Source organism: Protopterus annectens, chromosome 7.part0 (genome assembly GCF_019279795.1).
Source record: "Protopterus annectens isolate FY-2018-M chromosome 7.part0, PAN1.0, whole genome shotgun sequence".
In the NCBI taxonomy this organism is placed as follows: domain Eukaryota; kingdom Metazoa; phylum Chordata; order Ceratodontiformes; family Protopteridae; genus Protopterus; species Protopterus annectens.
The window spans coordinates 1,795,720,747-1,795,744,359 of NC_056739.1; the positions used below are offsets into that span (position 1 = coordinate 1,795,720,747).

The window sequence follows — 23,613 nt, forward strand, 5'->3', positions numbered from 1 at the left end:
CCCTATTCATCTCTGCATCAAGACCCACCAACAGTGGTGTTTTCTTACATTCTGCTTCCTTCTGGATCATCATTGTTTTAGTAATCTTGTCAAATGTTTGCCTCCACTCCAGAAAAAAACACATTGATCCATACCTGTCAATTTTGGCAACATCTTTGCCATTCATTTAAATAGTATAGACATAAACACTTTATAATCATAGTTTAAAATTGAAATGGATTTATGGGCTGTAAGATCTTTAGGTAATACAGCCACCACAGCTTTCTTCGAAGATGCTAGTGCTTCTCCTCCTTTTAAAATACCATTAAATAAATCTTCCAGGTCTTTATCACGTTCTTCCCTCCTAACTTCCAAACGAATACCATCAGTTCTAGGAGACTTCTCTATAGATTGATTATATATCACTGCTTTCATCACATCTCTTCCTGCCGTAACTATTAGCTGTTGAGCCTCATCTTCCACAAATATTTCTATTTGTGTGCTTTCTTGGTTTACACACTCCTTTGCTTTATACAAATTTTCAAAAAAATTCCAAAATATTTCTAATACCGCTACAGGACCTCTGGTCACTTTTCTTGTAATAGGCTCTCTAAGTCAGGGGAGAATCCTATCTACCTTCTGTTGCTTAAGTGAATGTGCTAAACATTTGTGTTCTGGTGTTATCTTAACAGCAATTGTTCTAAACTCATGCATGTTATCTAAATACACCCTTATTTTTTTCTTTAGCACTCTGCAGTTGTTTCCTCTCCTCATCCTGGTCTGTGAGATTTTCCTTATTCTGTAATACTTTAACCTTTGTCAGCCCTTCTAAATAATTCCTATTACTTCTTGACCATATCTGTTACCGTTTTATTTCTACCATATTTTTCAACTCCATTTTCATTTTATGCCACTCATTAGTTATCCCTGCTGAAGAAATGTATATCTTCTCTATTAACTCCCAAATAATGTCCACTACCGATTCTTTGAATTCCGCACTTTTCTAACAGGTAGGTGGGAAAGTGCCAGTGTCTCATTTTTACTTCACTACTCTGCATTTTTGTCTCAGTTTTTATTGGTGCATGACCTGAAATACTTACTGGATATGTACCAAAGTTTGCAATTAAATGCACATGTTCCTGTGAAACATAATTTCTATCCAATCTAGCCTAGTTATTGTACCCTGAGGAATAATACATAAATTCTGAGATCCTCACGTCTTCCATACCAAATGTTTTCATAAAGTTCTACAGAAATTTACTCTCTACTGTTACATTTTCCATTCTAGGCCACCAATACATTCTGATTATGGCAAATCAAGTTCAAGTCCCCTCTATAAGTCATATTCCTTGCTGAAAGCTGCTTATTTCTAACAAAATTTTCTAAAGCATCAAGACAGCAGTTTTCAGTGGAACGGAACTCCATGCCACAATAATGCTCCTTCCTTGCCACGAAATCTCCCATTATTGCTTTTTGGTTTTCCTCTGATATCACTAATGGAGTCACTCTAGCAGTTAGCATTATCACTCCCCTCTTCATTTGTCCCTGTTATTCTGCTGAATATCCATCCTGAAATTCCTTCATTGTCAAATTCACATGCACATTTCTTTCCAAATATGTCTCCTGTAGTATTACTATTTTTGTTTTGAATTTCTTAATATAATCCAATACTCTTTCCTTTTTTTGTATATACAATCAATGCACTTTTAGAGCCTGCCCCAAACCAGTAGCCCAAAAATAACAGCATTAACTTTAACTTACTTCAGTCCAGCCCTTCTTGTCTTGTTACAGCGTAAAGGCTGTATTTCTTACAACTAAAAAACAGACCTTTTTTAGTTTAATATCTTTAACAGATTCAACAGTCACTGAAAATACCCCTGACTTCACCCTAAACAAAACTGCTTTACAATATTCCATGCAGTTTATATATCATGAAATGTTGTATGGAAATACCAATAGGAACAAACATTGTTTTATTGCCCACTCATATAATGGTGCTATAACCCTGGTGATATGCATATTATTAAACATTAAACTGCACCTATAGCACATGTTGACAGACATACCATGCTATCCAGGATGTTGCATTTGCACTACACAGATGCCTGGAGGGACAGATAAAAAGGTGTCCCTCGATCCATCCTTCACTTCAGACATGCAGTGGACTGTGCTACACTGGACCTAGAAGGGCAGTTAAGGTGGCCCTTTGTCCATCGTCAATGCCAATGAATTGAATCAGCTGGTTGACACCCCCACAAGAGGTAAAAATATCCTGGACCTGGTACTAACCAACATGAGTAGCCACTGTAGCACCCCTACAGTGTCATTCTCTTTGGTAAGATCCAACCATAAAGCAATCACTTTCAAAGTCACCATCTATCCTGACGCCCCCCCCCCCCCCACCTTGCCAGGGTCGAACAAAAAACTTTTCCAAAGCTGACTACAACCTCCTGAGAGCAGGAATATGCTGCTTCATGGCCACCACCCCCCCAGTTGTATCAAGCACTTATCTCCAAGTCTACACCAAAAAACTGCATGAGCACCTAGCTGCATGGACTCAGCAATACCTGACAAGACCAAATCATCTTCCTCAAGGAAGTGTAAGCCTGTGTGGTGGACAGCAGCAATAAACAAACTCTATAATAACCGGACAAAATTGCTGTCCAGGACAAAGAAGGAGCAGGTGCTAAGTTGGAAGCAATCTCTCCTTTGTCTGAACAAGCAACTAAGGTCACTGGTGAAGTCCTCTAAGGCTAACTTCAAGTCCAGATTGTCCACAGTCACTAAGGACAATCACAAGGCCTTCTTCACATACATCCACAATCTCAAAGGCAACTTCCAAATCTGCTCTGAATTGGTGGTCAAGAATACTACACAAACAAACGCATATATATATAGCCAGCCTGCTGGCAGACAAGTTCAGTGAAAACTTCACCCCCCCCCCCAGTCCCCCATCAGAAAACTAGGACATCTTCAGCACCTGCCCCTCTCCCCTCATCACCAGGGAGCAGATTATTAATGCCCTCTCAAAGGCAAAAAATACAGCCTCCATGGGACCCAACAACATCCCTGGCTGTGTCCTACATGAACTCAGGCAAGAGCTCTCAGCACCAATAGGCATTCTATTCAGTCAAAGCATGTGCACTGGCTTCATCCCAGCATAATGGAGGACAGCCACTGTCATCCCTCTGCACAAAGGTGGAGCGTCCACCTACCCAGGCATTTATAGGCCCATCAGCCTAACTAGCCTGATTTGCAAGGCCATGGAACGCATTATCATGGACCTTATAAATAAGGACACTGGCAACCTCCAAACACTTGATCCCGCACAGTTTGGTTTTGTCAAAGGGAGATCATGCCTGTTAAAGTTGGTTGCCTTCTTCGAAACAGTCAGCAAAGCCATTGATGAGGGCAAGGCAGTGCACACTGCCTACTTTGACCTAGCAAAAGCCTTCAACACCATTCCCCAGTTGGCCATAATAGATAAACTCTCCCAGCTAGGCATCAACCCATATGTTAGCAGATGGGTAACTACCTGGCTCACTGATAGAACCCACTCAGCCAAAATAGGGGAAGCCACCTATAGTAGTAGACCCGTAACAAGCGGCCTACCCCAATGATCGGTCTTGGGGCCTGTACTGTTTGGGATATACTTTTCTGAGGTGCAAGCCAAAACCACTGGTTTATGGCTGACCAAGTTTGCAGATGATTGCAAGCTGGGCACTGTCATAAATTCCCCTAGTGATGTGAACATCCTCAAAACTAATGACTGGTGCCAGAAGCATGGCCTCAAACTGAATGTCAAGAAATGCATCATTATCCCCTTTGGGGAAAATGGTGTCCCCACTAATTATCACATTAATAACAATGCACTAAGCACAAAATCAGTTGTGAGGGACTTGGGCACCCAGGTTGATAGCAACCTGACTTTTGACCACCATGTTGCTAACATTGTATGGAAGGCTTTCTATATGGCCCACCTCATATGTAAGGGTACTTCATCCAGGAACAAGAGGGTCATAACATCCCTGTACTCCTCTCCATTATCGAGTACACTGCCCCCTTCGGCATGTACCTTGCCAAGCACATGCAGTAGTTGGAGAGACCACAGAGGTTCCTGACCAGGAAAATCCAGGGTCTCAAACACCTATCCTACACAGATAGGGTAAAAGCCCTGTCCCTCTACTCAGTCTCATACAGACTGCTCAGAGGTGACCTGTGTCTGGCATACAAGGCTGTCTCAGACTCAACCTTGATGGAGTTGCTGCATATCCGTAAGTCAAACTCCACTCTCGTAACCCACATGCGAGGTCTCAACCTGGTCTGTGACATTAATAGAACTTGTTGCTGGGATAGATTTGTGTCCCAATGACTCCCCCATCTGTGGAACAGACATACATACATACATACCACAGCCATACATACCACAGTGACCATAACCATGTGACCAACATGCTCATTCATTCAAAATGCGTACACTTGTAGCACCATGCTGCAGTGCTATAAAACAGTGTCTTAGTACTTAGTGTAGCGATGCAACATGTGATTCCTCGAGTGGACATTAGCGGCCATTATGACTATATGCACTGTGGAATGCATGGCTCCATTATGGTGTACCACAGAAAGAAGAATTTTTTTTCAGTTCTTCCTGGATGGGAACTTTACTGTGCAAGTACCAGGCTCTTATAGGACCACTGTGTAAAGTGTTTGCTTGATGCCACAAACTAGTAATCCAACCAAGCAAAATAGACAAACTAAGCACAGCAACTGCTGCAGCACCAGAGAGAAGCAATACAAAGCCAGCAGTTATAGTAACCAAATTTATTCCAGTTAAGCACTTTTATTCTTACTTATTTCAGAACTTCATCAGAATTAAAATGCACCATTAAAATCAGTTGTAAATACCACTCAAAATACAATCACATGGTTAAAATAAACCAATGAAAAGGAACCATAAATTACAAAGTGCCAAAATGCTTTAATTTTAGAATTGGGTTAATCAAGCAGGCTTCATTCAGACCAGGGAAGACTGTGGCATTTAATCTAAGTTGCCACTTAAGTTCACAAACATTTAAGTGTTCATCAAATATCGTGCCCTGGGCATCACCTTTTACCTGCTCAATAACCATAAAACCAAAAGTATGAGTATTAAAATCAATGAAAAGTTTATACAATACAGTAATAATTTTACTATTCTTTATATCAAAGAGATGCTCATATATATGGGCCCTAAGCCTTCTGCACGTTTTTCATACATAAAAAAACAGGACAACATAAGCAATGAGCCAAATAGACTGGAATTACAGGAAAAATGTCCATTAATTTTAAAGGAAATACTTTCACTATTAATGCTACCACATTGTGAAGAAAAACCACACTTATAAATACCATTGTGTTGCTCGTCTGGTCAGGATAAAACAGATGAACATTTGTGGGTTCTGTTCAAGCAGCTTTATTATGTACAAACACATCAGGATTGAGACTTAATAACTAACTTAGATAAACTTATAAACAAACTGGCTGTCACGTTCACACTCTGGCTGCACTCTCAAAAAATGCATGTGCTGTCCTTGGAAATGCTTCTTAAAGGTACAACACACACACTATTCTACATCCTCCGTCTTTGAGAAATGAGTCATGCATTATTGACGACATTAACTGAAATGCAACTGATATAAAATAATTCTTTGACATGCAATTATACAGAACTAAATACAGACAGTTAGGTCCAGGTTGCTGTGTATTTCACACTAGGTCTGGATATACAACCAAATCGTGTGACATAGAAATTAGAACTAGGTCTAGCAATTGGGACTGTCACTGTTGAATATTCAATTTTGGGTACAACAGGAACATCAGCAGAAATGGAAGTAGGAGTTAAGACACGTTCTGCAACAGGAAGATTGTCTGGATTGCTCTGAGATCTAGAGTCTGTCTCACAGGAAGAATGGTGCGATATCGATTCTGATACAGGAAGAAGATGTCTTCGATTTCTCCTGTACTCCACACCCTCAAATTCTATGAAATAGGATCTCAGCTTGGCACATATACTTGTTACTTGACCAATCCAGTCGAAACGTTTTGCCGTTTGTATCCTCTTTCAACGGACGAAGTAATCTGCTCGACTTATCATAGCTGGACTTCTGGAAAGAATGCTTTCTGAATTGTTGGGCTTTGATTGCTCTGTTGTTTTTAGACTTTGGCCTCAACAAACCGGAACTGATAGGCAAGGTTCTTCTGGTTTGCCTACATAGAAGTCTCTGAGCAGGCGAGCCAAGTATATCGTCAGGGTATGTTTTTGAGATTGAGTAAATTCAAAAAGATATCTGTATTATCACACTTTGACTTCTCCAATAATTGCTTTGACCTCTGCACTGTACGTTCAGCTAGTATGTTTGACTGTGGGTATTCTGGAGTACTAGTAACATGTACAAAGTCCCACTATTTTGCAAATTTCTAAAACAACTGACTGGTAAATTGGGTACCATTGTCAGAGATAAGCATTTGTGGACTACCATGGACTGAGAAATGATGTTTCAACATGGTGATAACAGCAGTGGACGTTAGGTTAGGTAGCAAATCGATCTCAAACCAGTTTGAATAAGAGCCTACCAACACTAAGTAATGCTGATTGTTCCACTCAAATATAGCAGTGGCTACTGTTGCCCAAGGTAGTTCAGGCACTTGACTTAGGTGAAGTGGTTCATTTTGCAAATGTGGTTTAGTACTATTGCATACTGAACAAGAAGAAAGTACTTTATCAATGTATTTTGCTAGAGAAGGCCAAAATACTAGTCCTCTCACCCTTCTTTTGGTAGATTCAGAACCTGGGTGACCACAATGCAAAATCTGGATATATTCACGTTGTAAGGAAGCAGGAATAACAATTTTGGGATCTGTGTAAATAATGCCATCTTCCGTCAAAATCTCATCTCTGTAAGGAAAATAAGTCTGCACTTCAGGCAGTACCAATAGATTTCTTTGACGGCCAACCAACATTAATGAAGTGGTTGAGCTTTTGCAAAATGGGATCAGTCTTTGGATGATCTCTTACCTCATCAAGTCTCGTGGCAGAAAAATTACGCACTTTCATGACATCAAGAGTCAAAATTTTCTCCATTAAGCTGTTCCATTGTATTTCTGGGAGATCTGGATAACGTATCAGGCAGATAAAGAAGTTTGCCTTTTGTATAGACCATTTTGAAGTTGTACTTTTGCAATTTGAGCATCATTCTTTGTAAACTCGTTGGAGCTGAATGCATAGGCTTCTTTAAATTAACGACTAGAGGTTGAGGATCAGTTCCAATTTGAATAGCTCGACCATAAATATAATCATGAAACTCTGAACATGCAAATACCATTGCCAAAAGTTCTCAATTTGACCATATTGCATTTCATTTTTCTGCCTAAGGTCTTCAAATGCTCTCTGATGCTGTTCCAACCAAGACCATGTAACATTTTTGCATGTCAGCTCTCAAAGGTGCTGTCAGCTCATTGAAGTCTGGTATAAACTTGCCTAAATAGTTGACCATAGCAAGAAAACATAGAACTTGAACATTATCCGGTGCTGGCATGTCAAGAATGGCTGCTTGCATGGAAGGGTCTGGTTGCAAGCCAGTGCTAGTAAATAATTCACCTACATATGTAACTTTTGGTAGTCTGAATTTGCACTTCAGAGGATTGAGTTCACTTTACGTGCTCTGTCTAGAACTCACCTAAGGTTTCTGTCATGCTCTGCTTCATCATTGCCTCCGACCAATAAATCATCTACTATTATAGCACAAGCATAACCTGAACAAATTTGCTCCATTGCAACTTCACTTTCAGAATTTATTCCAAACGGCATATTGAGGAATCTATATCTTCCAAATGGGGTACTGTATGTAGTCAGTACTGAAAATATGCGATCAAGCATCACTAGCCAAAATGAACTTTTTGCATCCAAGAAAGAAAAAACAATGGCATTCGATATTAGGGCCGTGAGTTCGTCTATTGTATGCCTAGTATGATGTGGTCACTTTAATGCTTTGATCAAATCTCTTGGGTCAATGCACATTCTGATTTCATCTGAGCCTTTTTTATGGGCTGCTACGATGGACGACACCCATTCAGTAAGTTCTGTAACTGGACAAATTTCACCTTGCTGCGCCATTTTATCCAACTGAGCTTTGACTTTATCCTGCATTGCTATTGGAACTTTTCTTGCTGGTCTGACCTCTGGGTCTAACTTCATAAAATACACAACTGGAAGTTTACCTAACTTGTCATCGAAAACAGCAGCATACTCTGAGAAATAGACTCAGTGAAACTGGAACTGGGACGTGCTTATATAATGAACTTCTTTTGTAAAGGAAATCAGATTCATTCTCAAACTGTCTCTGAGACCCAATAATGACTGCGTAGGTCTTCGGACTACATAGAATAATAAACTATAATACTCTGAGAAATAGACTCAGTGAAACTGGAACTGGGACGTGCTTATATAATGAACTTCTTTTGTAAAGGAAATCAGATTCATTCTCAAACTGTCTCTGAGACCCAATAATGACTGCGTAGCTCTTCGGACTACATAGAATAATAAACTATAACAGTTCCTAGCCAAGCAACAAGTTTCACACAAATGGCCACATTAAGTTGCTCACCAGCTCTCACCTTATAATCTGTCTGCTGACATAACACTATACTTTGAACCAGTGTCTACTTTGAGCTCGGTGGATTTATCATTGTTCTGGACAGTACAAAACACTTCATTCTATGCCAACAAATCTACTGCATCAATCTTTTCACCAATTACTGATACACCAGCTACACAGAAAGTAGGGTTACAGCTCTCTATAAGATCAACTTGCTTTTTTAAGTTACCCTTCTTTACAACCGTGTGAGATTTACTTGATTTGCAAAACTTTTGAAAATGGTTCAGTTTTTTACACTTGTGGCAGTGATGACCAAATGTGAAGCACGTTTCTCTTTTAGACTTGTGATTGGCACCACAATTGCGACAGTTAACAATAAAGCTTGATTTGGGTTTCGCTGACTCACCCTTGTACTACACTGAGCATGTCCTTTTCACTGAACTAGAACTTGCTGAAAGACTATGGATGTTATATGCCACACCCACAGGGGTTGCAGCTGTCATGTGCTTAGCCCTACTTCTGCTAGTCATGTGTTGCATGCTATCTACATTTGCTCTGGAGCCTGCTGAAACCATGCACTTATCACTTGCAAGCATAGTTGTGCCTTTCCGTAACTTCATGGATTTGACAAATCTCAATAGCTTTGCTCAGCATTAAATCACCATCATGAAGCAAAATCTTTGTTACTGCAGCACTATTAATACCACACACAAGCCTGTCCTTTTTTAACTCATCTTTTAAATCACCAAATCTACAAATTTTAGCTTCATTTCTCAGGTCAGTAATATAAGCTGCAAACGTTTCTCCTGGCCTTTGATCTCTTGTGTAAAACAAATGCCTCTCTAATGTAACATTCCTCTGGGGGTTGCACATTTCTCTGAATTTGCATTTCAAACACTCTTCCCTTGATTCAGCCTGTACAACAAATATGACATTTTCCCCTTTTTATTCATATACTGTTGGTGCACAAACAAATGAATGCTCTGTTTCAGTGGCCTCTGACCCATGCACAAACAAATGAATGCTCTCTTTCACTGGCATCTGACCCAGCTAGGTTTAGCAAAATGCATGCCTTGGTGCATGCATCTTTGTCAGAATAAGCTGCTTGTATAAAAATACTGAAGTCTTGCTCAAATATTCTCCAATTCTCTGCAATAATCTGATCAAATACAAGTGGACCTGGTCTGCGAAATGCATCTGCCATATTAACACATACCAGTGAAGGCTTTTGCAAGTATGCATGAACAGACACACAGAACAAGGCACAAGGGTGGGAGGATGACATAATGTTTAAGGTGTTTACCTTAAAGACACAAGGTGCAGGGTTGGATTCTCCCATGGTGTAACTGGCTAGGCTTCAAATGGCCCAAAAAGGGCAGTTAGCCTAGTACTAATCTGTGAACCTATGACCCTATATACATATGCCATAAATTTATGCCAGTGCTTGTAACTATGCCCAATAGCACAAGTCTCTGAATGACTGAACTTTGTGAAATAAGTCTCGGGCACAAGAATACTCTTGAAATTACTGTACGTTGAGAAATCACCTCTTATCAGTGTAAGAAGCACTTCAAAATAACTACACTGTGCGAATAAACTGGGCAGAAGAAGCTCAGAATAAGAAACATTTCGAAGTAACTGTGCTTTGCAAATAAACAGTACACAGCACACTGAAACATTCCTAAAATGGTAGTACTTTGCAAAATAACTCTGTACAGTGCAACAAACACTCTGTAATGGCAGCACTCTGCAAACAGACACACCTAGCACAAGAAAGTTTTTAGAAATGGCTGTATTTTGACTGCACTTCACGGAATAGTTGCACTTTGCACACAATAAACTCTTCGGAATAAATGCATAACAATAAACATACACTGCAATCACTTTTACACACTTTGGGATACTTTGAATAACTCTAGTTATGGCCTGAACAGCTTCAATCAACGTAAAATAGTAGTTTACGCCAAAACATAGTAATTTGCCAAAACATATGCAGTCGCCTTGCTTTATTTATGCTCAATGTGCCCTTTTTGCCCTTTATTATATTTGCTTTACTCGTTTAATCTCTTTTCATGCCCATTATACTTTGCTTGTGCTCATTTTACGCTAAACATGCTTGTTTTACTTTAAACATGCTCATTTTGCAATTCCAAGGTAATTCCAAACCCCTTATGTGCTTTTCTGATAATCATTTTATCAAATATCTTAATTTCGAACAGCTCGTTTAATTAATAAACTTTTTGTGCCTCTCGTTTGCTTAATAATGTGTTCTGTGCCCTTGTAATGCTCCGTTTTATCTTTTTGATAAAATAAATCGCTTGTGCAAGTTTTCGTTATCTGTAGTTTATTTCTGGCCTTTTCTTTGCATTCGGTTCACTTAGCTTACCTTCACTGTTAAGTCTGCACCTCGTAGCTCTGAAAAGCAGTCTCTGGAATCCTGGTTCTGACACAATGTCGCTCGTCTGGTCGGGATAAAACAGATGAACATTTGTGGGTTCTGTTCAAGCAGCTTTATTATGTATAAACACATCAGGATTGAGGTTGGATAACGTTAACTTAGATAAACTTATAAACAAACTGTCTGTCATACTGATACATGTCCACACTCTGGCTGCACTCTCAAAATGGCACTGAAGCTAGCACGTGTTGTCCTTGGAAACGCTTCATAAAGGTACAACACACATACTATTCTACACATCTCTATGTGTAGTTATATCTTTACATCTCACTCTGCCGCCTTCAAACTAGTTTTTAAAAGTTTTATATCTCCTGGAAGTAATATGAGGCTTCCCTCCCAATTGTTTTTCACCATGTTTCTGTCAGCTAAAAATAATTTCCAATTTTTATGCATATATTCTGTAATACCATAACTATCGAGTGTAAATGTAGAACTAAATAATTTCTTAGTCATATCAAAGGGGGTAGCACTACATTGTGTACTATTGGCTTGTTTCCTAAGAGAGGTGTATATATATACCCATTTCTCTTTTAGTTTCTACCTCCTTTCTTATTTCACTTAAAAATTCAATAGGGTACCCCCTCTTTACAAACATATTTATTAAAATATCACAGTCACTATAAAATTTTTCAGACTCAGTAATCATCCAAGCAAGATGTACTAGTTGGCCCATGATCATTGACTTTTTTTGATGCCTAGGATGCCATCTAGAAAAATGGAGATAGGTATTACAGAAAGTGGGTTTCCGGTAAATATTGGAAGTGTACTGATTGTTAAACAATTCTTTCTCCACTTCAACAGCCAAAAAGCTAATTTATTTTCATTGTCCGTATAAGAAAATTATAAAAAATCAACAGTACTATTAATATATACCAAAAATTCCTGAAACTTAAATGTATCATTCCATAAAAGAACAATATCATCCATGAATTTGGTATAAAGATTCCAACAGTTTTTATAATTACTATTGAAAATGTACCGGTCCCCCCATTCAGCGATTATGTAGTTAGCAAACATGGTGGTTACCCTGGTATTCTGCCAATAATACTGGCAATCTCCATCAATACAACCACTGGATTAATTTTATCCATGTCCAAATCTGCCTGTTTATGTAACTGCATTTCAAACTAAGATAAGCCTAACTCATAAGGTATAACAGAAAACAAACTCTGGCCATCAATAGTCACAAACACAATTTCTGACTGAAATTCCAAATTATTCAGTAGACTTAGAAAATTCCAAGAATCTTTACAAATCTGAGCAATGTTACTAAGACCTTTCTTCAAATCAAAATCCAAGTATTTTGCAATAAAAAGGTTTTTGATCACAGAGCATCAACTATAGGCCAGAAGACAGGATGTTCTATACTCTTATGTATTTGGGTGCACCAAAAATGCTAGTATAGCTCGTGTCTCGTTATACATAAAATCATACTTACACTTCAAAATTTGTCTTTGAAGTAACATATCTTTCAGTAGAAGGTCTACTTTTGCAAAAGCTTTAAAAAAGGCATTCCTGGAAACAACTTTATAATTTCCTAAATTAATAATGCATCCACATGACTGAAATAATCACCACAGCCCATTACAATAAGCCCACCTCCCTTATTTGGTTTCATTACTCGAATATTTGTTTCACCAATAATATCCTGGGCAAGTTTATTCTCATATTTAGTTAAGTTGAAATATTTCACCTTACATGGCTGCTCTAGTAAATTATGAATGTCAAACTCTCAAACTTTTTCAAAACCATGTACACTCTGACTAACGGGAGGATTAAACATACCCCCTTTGATATGATATTTAATACTCATAAGTCTGGTTTTATAGTTATCGAGCAGGTAAAAGGTGATCCCCAGGGCAAGATAATTGATGAACACTTAAAATGTTTGTGAACTTAAGTGGCAACTTAGATTAAATGCTACAATTTTCCTTGGTCTGAATGAAGTCTGCTTGATTAACCCAATTCTAAAATTTTAAACGTGATTGTATTTAGAGTGACATTTAAAATAGATTTTAATGGTGCATTTTAGTTCTAATGAAGTTCTGAAACAAGTAAGAACAAAAGCGCTTAACTGGAATAAACTTGGTTACTATAACTGCTGGTTGTGTGTTGCTTTCCTCTGGTGCTGCAAAAATTGCTGTTCTTTGTTTGGCGCCCTCTTGCTGTGATGGTGAGTGATGCTGCTGGCATTACCCATTGTGGGGAGCAGTACTGGCATTGGCAGTGACAGGAAGCAGCTTCACAAAACTGTGGCTTCATAAGTGGGAGTCAGAGACTCGGGAGAGAGAAATTTTACTGTAAAGAGTTCTATTTCGGCATCATTATCTGCTACTCCCTTAACTGTTGTAAATGTATAATCATGAGTACATACTTTGTTTTCCAACGATTAAGGAACGATTGCTGAATACAGAGGTTACTAGGCTAATGGCCCTAGGGGCATTACCTGCCTAGCCAAGTACAATCCCTGTTCCCAAGAATATCAAGGTATTAAGCGGAACTAAGTCAACAACCACTGCCCCTGTCCAAGAGGGACACAGGTGAAACTCCTGGGGTGAATTTGTGGTTTCCCATCCAGTCATCCAAATTATGCTTAAATAGGGTCAGCAAGGGGCTCTGCTTCATCTGAACTGGAAGTTTGCTCCAGAGGAGAGGTAACCTCTGTAAGACATATCTGTCTTTCCAGCAAGCCTTGTTGATGTCATATACTAGGTTGAGTTCCTAGAGCGAGTGCATCTTATACCATTTGATTTACTCATGTGCAGCATTTCCAATAGAGCAGGATCTGAGATTGCTTTATATGCAAAGCAGAGGTCACCTCTGAGAAGTCTAAGACACAGAGTATAGTGACATTAATTTCAGTCTGTCAGTGTATGACATAAGCTGAAGACTCCGAATTTTCTTTGTAAGAAACCTTTGATGTCTTTCCAGTTGCTGCAGGTGCCTGGTAAGGTACACAGCAAAGGTAGCATTGTACTCTTATTACTGGTCTGATGAGTGAGGAGTATGGGAAGGGGGTGCTATAACCTCATTTGTTCTTGATGCAATGCCCTTACTTGTGAGGTGGGCAATGTAGAAAACCTTTCTTATCACTGTGGAGACGTGGTGGTCAAAGCAAAGGTTGCTGTCAACCTCTGTGCCCAAATCTCTCACCATTGATTGCATGCTTAAGGTGTGATTATTAATGTGGTAATCTACAGGGACATCGCCCTTGCCGAAGGGGATAATAATGCATTTTTTTGCACTGGGTTTTAGCCCATCAATTTGGCACCAGTCGTTTGTCTGTGTAAGTCCCTCTTGTAGGATGCTGACATCATTTGGGGACTCAATGACTGCACCCAGTTTGCAAACATCAGCAAACTTTGTCAGCCATAGCTTTTTTGTTTTAGTCTGTACATCCAAGAAGTAGATTTCAAACAATAGAGGCCCTAGCACAGATCCCTGTGGAACACCACTGATTACGGGTCTGCTGGTGGAGGTAGAGTCACCTATTTTGACTGCATGCAGTCTATCAGTGAGCCAGTATGCAACCCCTCTGACAATACATGTACTGATCTCCAACTGGGTGAGTTTATCAATGATGCCAGCCAGGTCCAGGTAGGCTGTATGCATGGATTGGCCTTCATCCAGGGCTTTGGTGACTGTCTCAAAGAAGTCCACCTAATGCAAGAGGCAGGATGTCCCTTTAATGAAACCAAACTGGGTCAGGTGGAGCATTTAGAGGTCTCCTATATCTTTGTTGATAAGATCCATGATTATTCCTTCCACAGCCTTGCAGATTAGGCTTATGGGTGTATAGTTCCCAGGGTCTGTGGAGGCACCTCCTTTATGTAACTGGATGACGGTTGCTCTTTTCCATTCAGCAGTTATAAAACCAGTGCTTAGACTGTGGTTAAAAAGAGTTCCATTTAGAATGGAACCTGGGATATTATCAGGTCCCATACAGGCTGTGTTTTTGACTTTGGAGAGAGCATTTATGACCTGCTCCTTGGAGATATTAGGGGGAGGTTAGGTAGTAAGGATGCTTTGGGGGATATGTGGCGTGGACAAGGGAGAGAAGTTCTCAATTAACCTGTCAGCTAGCAGGTTGGCTATTTCTGCGGGTTCAGTATACATGGTGCCATTAAGAACCAGTTCTGTGCAGATCTGGGTTTTTCCTTTAAGGTTTCTTATGTACCTAAAGAAAGCCTTATGGTTAACCTTAGCAAAGGAATCTAATTTGCATTCATAGTTAGCTTTAGCATGCTTTATGAGGTGTCTTGTTTGCTTGTTTGAGCCGAGGAGGGAATGCTTCCAAGTCAGAAACCATTCCTTCCAGCTCTTGGACAGCAATTTCTTTTACTGTATAACCTGTTAATGGCAGATGTCCACCAGGCAGGCTTGTTCTTTCTTGAGGATCTTGTTTTGATCCTATCAGGTACAGCTCAGTCAATACATTTGCACAGGTGCTTATACAAGGCGCTGGTGTAAATCCCAGTATAAGTGTCCATTACACCAGTGAAGGCAGGGACTATGAAGCTATTAATGCCATCATGTATTAGGGTGTAACTGGCTTTGGAGAAGTTTTTTAGTCTAGCTGCTGCTAATGGGGGGGGGTGGGTCAGAAGTTACTGTTACTTCTAATGAAACTGATTTATGATCAGACCTCACTAGGGAGGACCGCACACATGGGGTGGTGCAACGATCACCTATGTTATTGGGCACCACATCCAGAATGTTTGGTACCTTGTGGGGGTGTCAACCAACTGATCCAGGATATTGGAGTTGATGAAGTTCAAGAACCTTTGGGCAAGTGTGTTAGTACATGTATAATTTACCCAATCTATGGATGGGTGCTTAAAGTCACCTGAAACCAGGGTGTTTGGTTGTATCTTGAGTGATTCAAGTAGATCCAAGTATGCAGTGTGGGTATCCTGGTTCATGGAGGGGGTTCTATAACTGGCAATAGCTTGGAGAGGGGTCTCACCTGCACTCAAATGGACCAGGATTAGTTCAAGGAAATTGTTTTGTTTAACCAGTCTAGAGATGTATTTATCTTTTATGAATATTGATACTCCACCTCCTTTAGTTCTCACACTTTCAGTTTGTGGTCTGAATGTGTGGAAGGCATTATAACCTGGTATGGACAGGGTGCTTTTCACGGCCTTTAACCAAGTCTCTGTGAATGCACAGATGTCAGCATCTTCTAAGGTGAGGGCTGCTTCCAGTGAGTGTAGTTTTAGGTTTAGACTCCTAGCATTTAGCAGCGTAACCTTCAGATTGCTTTTTAAAGATGTTTTTACATCAGGAATTTTGTTGTTGTGACATTGCCTAAAAAAGCACTATGGGGGAGGCAAGAGCCTTAGCAAGTAATCGAAATGCCAGAGTTGACAGATGAAGACCATCTCTGGCAAACCAGTGTGGTCTATCTACCATGTCATCCCAGGCACTAGATCCCGTTAGAATGACACCAGAAACTAAGGCAATTGTTGAAGTCAATCATTTTTTGCTTATACTGTGGTTTCATCTTAGTTGAAGGTAGTATGCTGCTCAAAGCTAGGGACATACCTGCCTGAGATGCATATTCAGAGATCTCACTCATGTCTCTTTCACATAGTCCAGTGAGGTATGTCTCAAGTCATTCACACCAATAAGAAGTATGACGGAGTCATAACAGTACTTGCTGTGGACAGACTTGAGTCCGTATGTGATCTGGTGGATCCTGGCACCTGACAAGACAGCTGACCTTAACCTTCTCCTTGTCCAGCCTGGTGAGTGGGACATCTGCGTGTCTCAGTATAGAGTCGCCTATAACCAAAAAATTTGGTTTAGATGTGCTTTGCCTTAGGGACTTGTTTGGTGAAACACTTGTGCTTGTGTTTTTAAGTGTACTGAGTGCTGCAGGTACTGTATTAGGTGTAGCACATTTGTGTTTCGGAGGTCTCTGGTGTTTGGGTAAATTTCTAGGGAGTACCTCCGTGGATGTTGGTTTATGTGTTGAGAGCATGGTTTGTGCAGGAGGTGTTGTATGTGGGCAGACAACCTGCTCAGTGTCACTATTCTGTGAACAACAAAGCAAGGATTCCGAATTCTTAATGCGTATGCATCTCTCACAAATTGAGCTCGAGTGGTTTAGGAGTACAGGGTTGTCAGTGTACATGAGGCACTTGCTACACTGCCTTAGGATACCCATGTCAATAACAGAGGAGAACTGACCATCCATAATACTATATGTAAATCTGCTTACTCTAATGATGAAGGATGTGGTTTAATTGGGGACTTAATGCTGGGTCTATACTATTGGGGCTCTCAAGGGGTACGAGACTATTGGGGATTAGAAGATTTCAGTTAAAGTGACAAATGCTGTAGAAAGCCCAGCTGAGGTGCTGTCTGAGCAGCTAAGCACAATTTAAGGGACTTCTCAGTTGCAGCAAGGGCATCTTCTAAGGGAAAATAAATCTACTTTAGCTTTTGGATCTATAATCGCCATTGGTTATCTGCACTGTGCTTTGCTGCGGGAAGGTGCACTACATGCAAATAAATGCCTCGGATTGCTCAGAAGAGGAGAGTAGAACAGTGGCCGGTCACCAAACTTTGTGGAGCTGTGTTAAAACAAGTGCAAATCCACGCAAACACAGGGCTCATGTAGCAACTGTGAGAACCCTTTTTTAAAACAAGTTAAGCAATTTTCAAACAAGCTGGCCAATGGAAATGCTCAATACTGAGCCGTATTGCCAACAATCTCCAACTCAGATGGGTTCTTTACAACACTCTTCTGTCACAAGGGTGCAGGGGGCCCTCAATGTAAGATGGCTGGTTTTAGTTCTTAGATAATGCCAAATAGTCCAGATTCAGCAAATCAGAATCTAGCCTGTGCTATAAAATACACACATACTAGCAGCAAACAGTTAAAACAGCAAAACAGATAAAATGGCTAAAAAAAAGTTAAAATAGGTGGCAATTCAGTAATACACAGTTTAAAAGTACAGTAAAGTGAAAAAAATGCTTATTTTTCTGTAGTTTTCACAGGATGCCTTGGATTTCACCTAGATTCCCTCCCGAGATCGGAGAGAGATCACACCAATCCTTCAGCACCTCCTGTTAACTGAGCACAGGCCCTTGCAAACATGCTAAGTTAAGCAGTTTAAGAATCAAACCCTGTTATCTCTTGTAAATGATGTTAATACTTTAACCATTATGCCACTCCCACTGTATCATGATGGATGTCACAGAAGGCAGGAGCTCATTTCTCAGCAGAGGAGTGCATAAGACATCTGGATATTAACAAGATGCACAGTCTTCCCTCCCTTTTACACACTAACTGACCGAGTTTGTAGGACATGTGTGGAAAGGTCCACAATCTGATGGTTTGTGAGCTGATGGCATGACAGGCACTGTATGTTACTTGGGTGCTGTTACTGGATTGTGCAACCCCACAAGCTTCAGTGGTGGCGACTTGGTCCTGTTATTCCTGTGGGCTTCAGTGGTGGCGACTTGGTCCTGTTATTCCTGTGGAGGTAGGGAGCGTACGGTGTGGACCCAGTGAATTGCAAGTTGGTTGTGGCTACTAACATAACTTGCTATATTAGTACTGTTGGTACTCCTAGCGTCATTCCAGCAACATACAATATGAACTGCGGTCTTCAAATAGGGAAGAAGTAATGGTGCAGAATGCTTGCTTTATGCCTGTTTTATGCATTACTGAATCAGTTTGCCATTTTGGGATTCAACATTTGCATCATTTTCACATCGTCGTGCACCCACCGGCATAAACTGCATGACATACAGTGACCATGTTATCTGTGTCATAGAACTGTCTGCATCCTGTGTGCTGCTGCTACACACACTAAGTTGTACTAAAGAATGTGTTATGTCTTTGAATCCTGACCACTATGCCCCAGCTAAGGCATTTATAGACATGTGGATCCTATCGTCCAGATGTTTCAGTCTGTAATCTGATCTAATCATCCACTTCAAAGTCCCAATTCTTCTTAAACATTAGTACCAAAGAAAGAAAGAAAAAAGAATAACTTGTTACAGTTAAACAGGACGACTAGCCTGCGTTCTGCATTCCAACACAGGCATTGTTTGAGACAGTTACACCCTTCTATCATATGAGTTTTTTGCATGATCATTTATTGGTAATATAAACTTTTTTGCTTTTTAACACCAAAGATTCACTCACCATTTAAAACATTAAAACTTACCCCAAACCCTGAGGTTATATTGTTTCTGAACATTTTGGTCTTCACTTAAAAGGATGGAAGCACTATAGTGACCACTGTCGCTAAGCTGAAGTCCCCGTATAGAAAGTGTCCCAGTATGTTCATCCAAGTCTAACCTTGAATGCAATGTGGCAACGTAGTCAGTTCTCCTGCCTTCAGAGAGGGAGAACGTTGCAATGGGTTGGTCTGACTCTCGTGTTAGATACTTCCATGTAATGTCTTTGATTGTCCTGTCTCCTGGTCTATTACATTGCAAATAGGCAGTTGCACCGTCATGTAGATTTATAGACTCAAAGTCTAAAATATTAACCAAAAAGAATACAAGTTACTCAACAGTTTAATGTACAGCTTAGCATGCACAGATCAGAAATAGAATTTATTACCTTCACAAAGCATCAATGCAGAGCTAAATTACAACTGCTTACAATCATAAATGCAGAAACACAATTACTTTTTAACTTTTACCTATGTCACACCTTGCAGGTAAAATTTGTCTTTTGTTCCCTTACTTAACATCATTAGGCATATAAAACTTTAACATTATTACAGTAATACTTTTTTGTAATCATTTTTAATATGAATGTAGCAGTGACAAACAGACTCAGATTCTTGGTTATTTTTTCATCTCGCATGGCTAATGGCATTTCATATTTATGTGACACTGTTGTCAATATTTTCTAAACTATGGTTTCTTACATCACAGACTGGACCTTATTTTACAATCACAACAGTGGTATGACGCATCACATTATTTTAATTCTTCATTCATTAGTCTATTGAAAACTATTTAATAACAATGACACAGGTGCTAAGAGGAGACACCTACTAGAAAATTGTATGATGAATATTTAAAAACACATCATAATTACTCGAGACAAAATTGCACTGAAAAAAATCAGTAAATCAACTAAAGTCAATAAAATAAACAATGATGCAGGAACAATGCTTTATAAGACATTTAGGAGGTTGTAATATGCAAAAGTACTGGAAACATGAGCTAAGTATTAAACAATTGTACCATCATTGATATAATAAAGACTGAACGGTTAAAACATCAATGCATTTGCAAGATGTGGCATTAGATTTACCACTCAGCCAATGAAAAAGTTTGCAAAATTCCTGCTGGATGGCACTTCTTTGGTGGTTGGTAAAGGTAACACTTCTGAACTCCCCTTTGATGAAACAAGAATAACAGTAAGAAGGATATGCATACCTGAATATATTTACAGCATGTTTAGACCACAAAAGAATGCAAATATAAGTTTATCAGTGTATAAATGATAACTAGTCATACCCTGAAATTTTAAACCTTCGTCTGGCCCTGAAAGCAGCAATAAAACAATTCCAACAGAAAGGCTCTACCTTAACAATGATCATGTGCAGTTTTTCCAAAATGCCAGTCAAGGGATTCAATGCCCTGCTATGGATGTAGCAGGAGTGACAAAGGCAAATCCCTTAATGAGCTCCCAATGCAGCCCATGTTCAAATGAAGGATTTAGGACAAGTTTATACTCTTCCACAAAGTCTGATTACAGGTGGCATTCCTTTTCACACATATGTTTGATCGGCCTGTACTATATATTAAAATCTGTATTATTAAATTAATCATTTAACGTCAAAGAAAAATGAAAGACTAGGGTGCGCAGAATTGGGGATGAAGAGGGCTAAGGCAGGTTCTGTAGGATGCCCAATAATTGTGGTACACAGTAAGGCCGAGAACCATGAACCATTACATTTGGTCTATTTCTTTATCCCACACACTGATCACCTTCTGCACACACACAAAACTTGCAACACAAGTTGTCATCAAAAGAAATTAAAAGGCCTCGAAACTAACTCTGAAGCTGACTATATATATATATATATATATATATATATATATATATATATATATATATATGTATGTGTGTGTGTGTGTGTGTGTGTGTATATATATATATATATATATATATATATATATATATATATATATATATACAGACAGATATACGGATCTACTTCACAAGCTCAAAGTTTCAAAACTTCGAACTGCAAATAATGGCGTCAATAAGATCAAAGTTTTGAAACTTCTAAACTGTAATAAAAAAAATTTTTTTTTTTACGTTTTTGCAGGGGGACAAGCCCCTTCTGCACCCTCACCCTCACCCCCTGCTAAATAAATATACCAACTCCGAAATCGCACTATGGTGAGGAAAATGGTAAATTTTCCATTCCACGTTGTATGGCGATCTCCATACAAAATGTTTGAAGTTTCAAAACTTCAATCTTATAGTCTCGACGATTTGTAGTTCGAAGTTTTGAAACTGTGATTGAGCTTGTGAAGGAAATCCATATATATATATATAAATATATATATATATATATATATATATATATATATATGTGTGTGTGTGTGTGTATGTGTGTGTCTGAAGTGTTGTGCAGGTTGTGTGATTGGTACACTGAGCGAACGCCAGTTTAGTTGACTGTGTTTGTCAACAAAGGTAATTGAGTGTGTACTTGGGTGGAAGTGAAGTGAGAGAGTAGGGGGGTGGGTTAGAGTATGAGTTAGGCAATATAGGTTTAGTATATGTGCGAGTGTGTGTGCATGTTAGAGTTCGAGAAAACTTTTAGGTAAGGGGTTTCATTAAGTGCATGTGCCAATGATTGTGGATTAGGGATTAACAAAGGGTTAAGTAAGGTGACAGTTTTAGTCTATGTGTGGGTGTTTAAAGGTAAGGGTTAGGGTAAATGTTAGCTAGAGTTGTGTGTGCATGTATCTTTGTATGTGTGCATGCTGAGTGTCTAGGACATGTTGTGTAATGGTAATTTAATTGTTATGGATAGAATGACATAGGAGGTTCTTGGGAGACAAAATAAGAATACAGAGAACTTGTGTCGCAATTGTGATTGAATACCTCACAGGTACCTACATTAAACAATCATATTTCAATTAATAGTGTGTTAAAGTTAAAATCAGGAAAATTATGATTAATGTGTTTAGAACAATTTGATTTTTATGTATTAAGAAGCATGTTAATCAAAAGGCCCCATCCATCACAAATTTTAAATGTGCTAAGACTGTTTATCCTTCCTTCTTACTCAAGTAGCTATGGATATCATCAGGATTGTCACTCTTATATCAGGAGGACCTAGAAGGAAAAAAATAAATGAAGGCGGATTCCTACAGAAATACATGAGAACATTTTGTATGGAAGATCTGAATTTAGTAGCAAGAACTGAGTTAGAATTTGCATATTATTTCCCAAGGTACAATGACTAGGTTAGACTGGATAGAAACTATATTCCAAAGGAACATGCATTTCATTGAGGTCCATGAGACGCACCTAATAACTTTTTCAGATCATGTACCAATGTTTGTCTTTTCGGCTTTTCCCGATTAGGGGTCGCCACAGCGGAACTCCGGTCTGCTAATGATTGGCAGTAGATTTTTATGGTGTTGAGTTGCCAGCCCGACCCACAACCTTCAGCGAAGGCACGCCCATTCACGCATGTCTTTCTGAGGCCACTCGACCGCAGGGAGGACATGCAGACTCCACACAGAAGGCGCTCCTGCTGAGAATCGAACGGGAGAACCTCTTGCTGTGAGGCAATAATGCTACCGCTGTACCACCACGGCTATCAGATCATGTACCAATAATAACTAAAATACTGTAGGATAGTGAAGTTTTGGAAAGGAATTTAAAGAATGAGCAGGGAAAATGATTTGCGAGTTATAACAGAAGATAAAAGTGAGAAAAGAACATGGAAGAAATAAGACAGAAAGATAAACAGGAAAGAAGTAGCATGAATTATCTACAGGGGTTGACAAAGGCCAACATACTGTACAAGAATTTTACATTACAAGAACAGGAACAACTGCTGAGTGCTAAAGGGTAAATAAGGGAACATTTGGATAACAGGCATGAGTTTGAAAGGCTGCTGTTAACCACATAGTTTCAATAAAAACTCCAGAGAACAACAATGTTTAGAGCAGTACTTTTGGCAACAAAAAGTAGAAAGGATTTGTTGACAAACTTCGGAGCCTATGATAAGAAAATAACCAGAGATACCACAGAAGTATTAGAGGTATTTCAGAATTTTTAAGAAAAATTGAGTAAAGAAGCGAAATGATAAAACCAAGAAGAGACACACCTGAAAATATTTTGGCAAGACAATTATGCAAGGTTAGAGGAAAATGAGGCTCAGCAGTTAATAGCTAAGATACAAAGAGCTGAGATAAAAATGGTAATATATAATCAATCAAGAGGGACGTCTCCACAAGCAGATAGTACTCCCATGAAAGTCTGGAAATTAGGTGGAAGGTCTCAAAGAACTGATCACATTAAAGATCTGCAAA

At 39.3% G+C, this 23,613-nt stretch overlaps 1 protein-coding gene across 1 annotated transcript in view; it reads right to left on the reverse strand.

Moving 5' to 3' along the window:
* LOC122807241 overlaps window positions 1–23,613 on the reverse strand; it is a 1,134,459-nt gene that overhangs the window by 33,243 nt on the left and 1,077,603 nt on the right. The window contains exon 10 of the mRNA XM_044078325.1: window positions 19,257–19,571. Coding sequence (XP_043934260.1) covers window positions 19,257–19,571 — 315 coding nt within the window. The remainder of the gene's footprint in view (window positions 1–19,256; window positions 19,572–23,613) is intronic.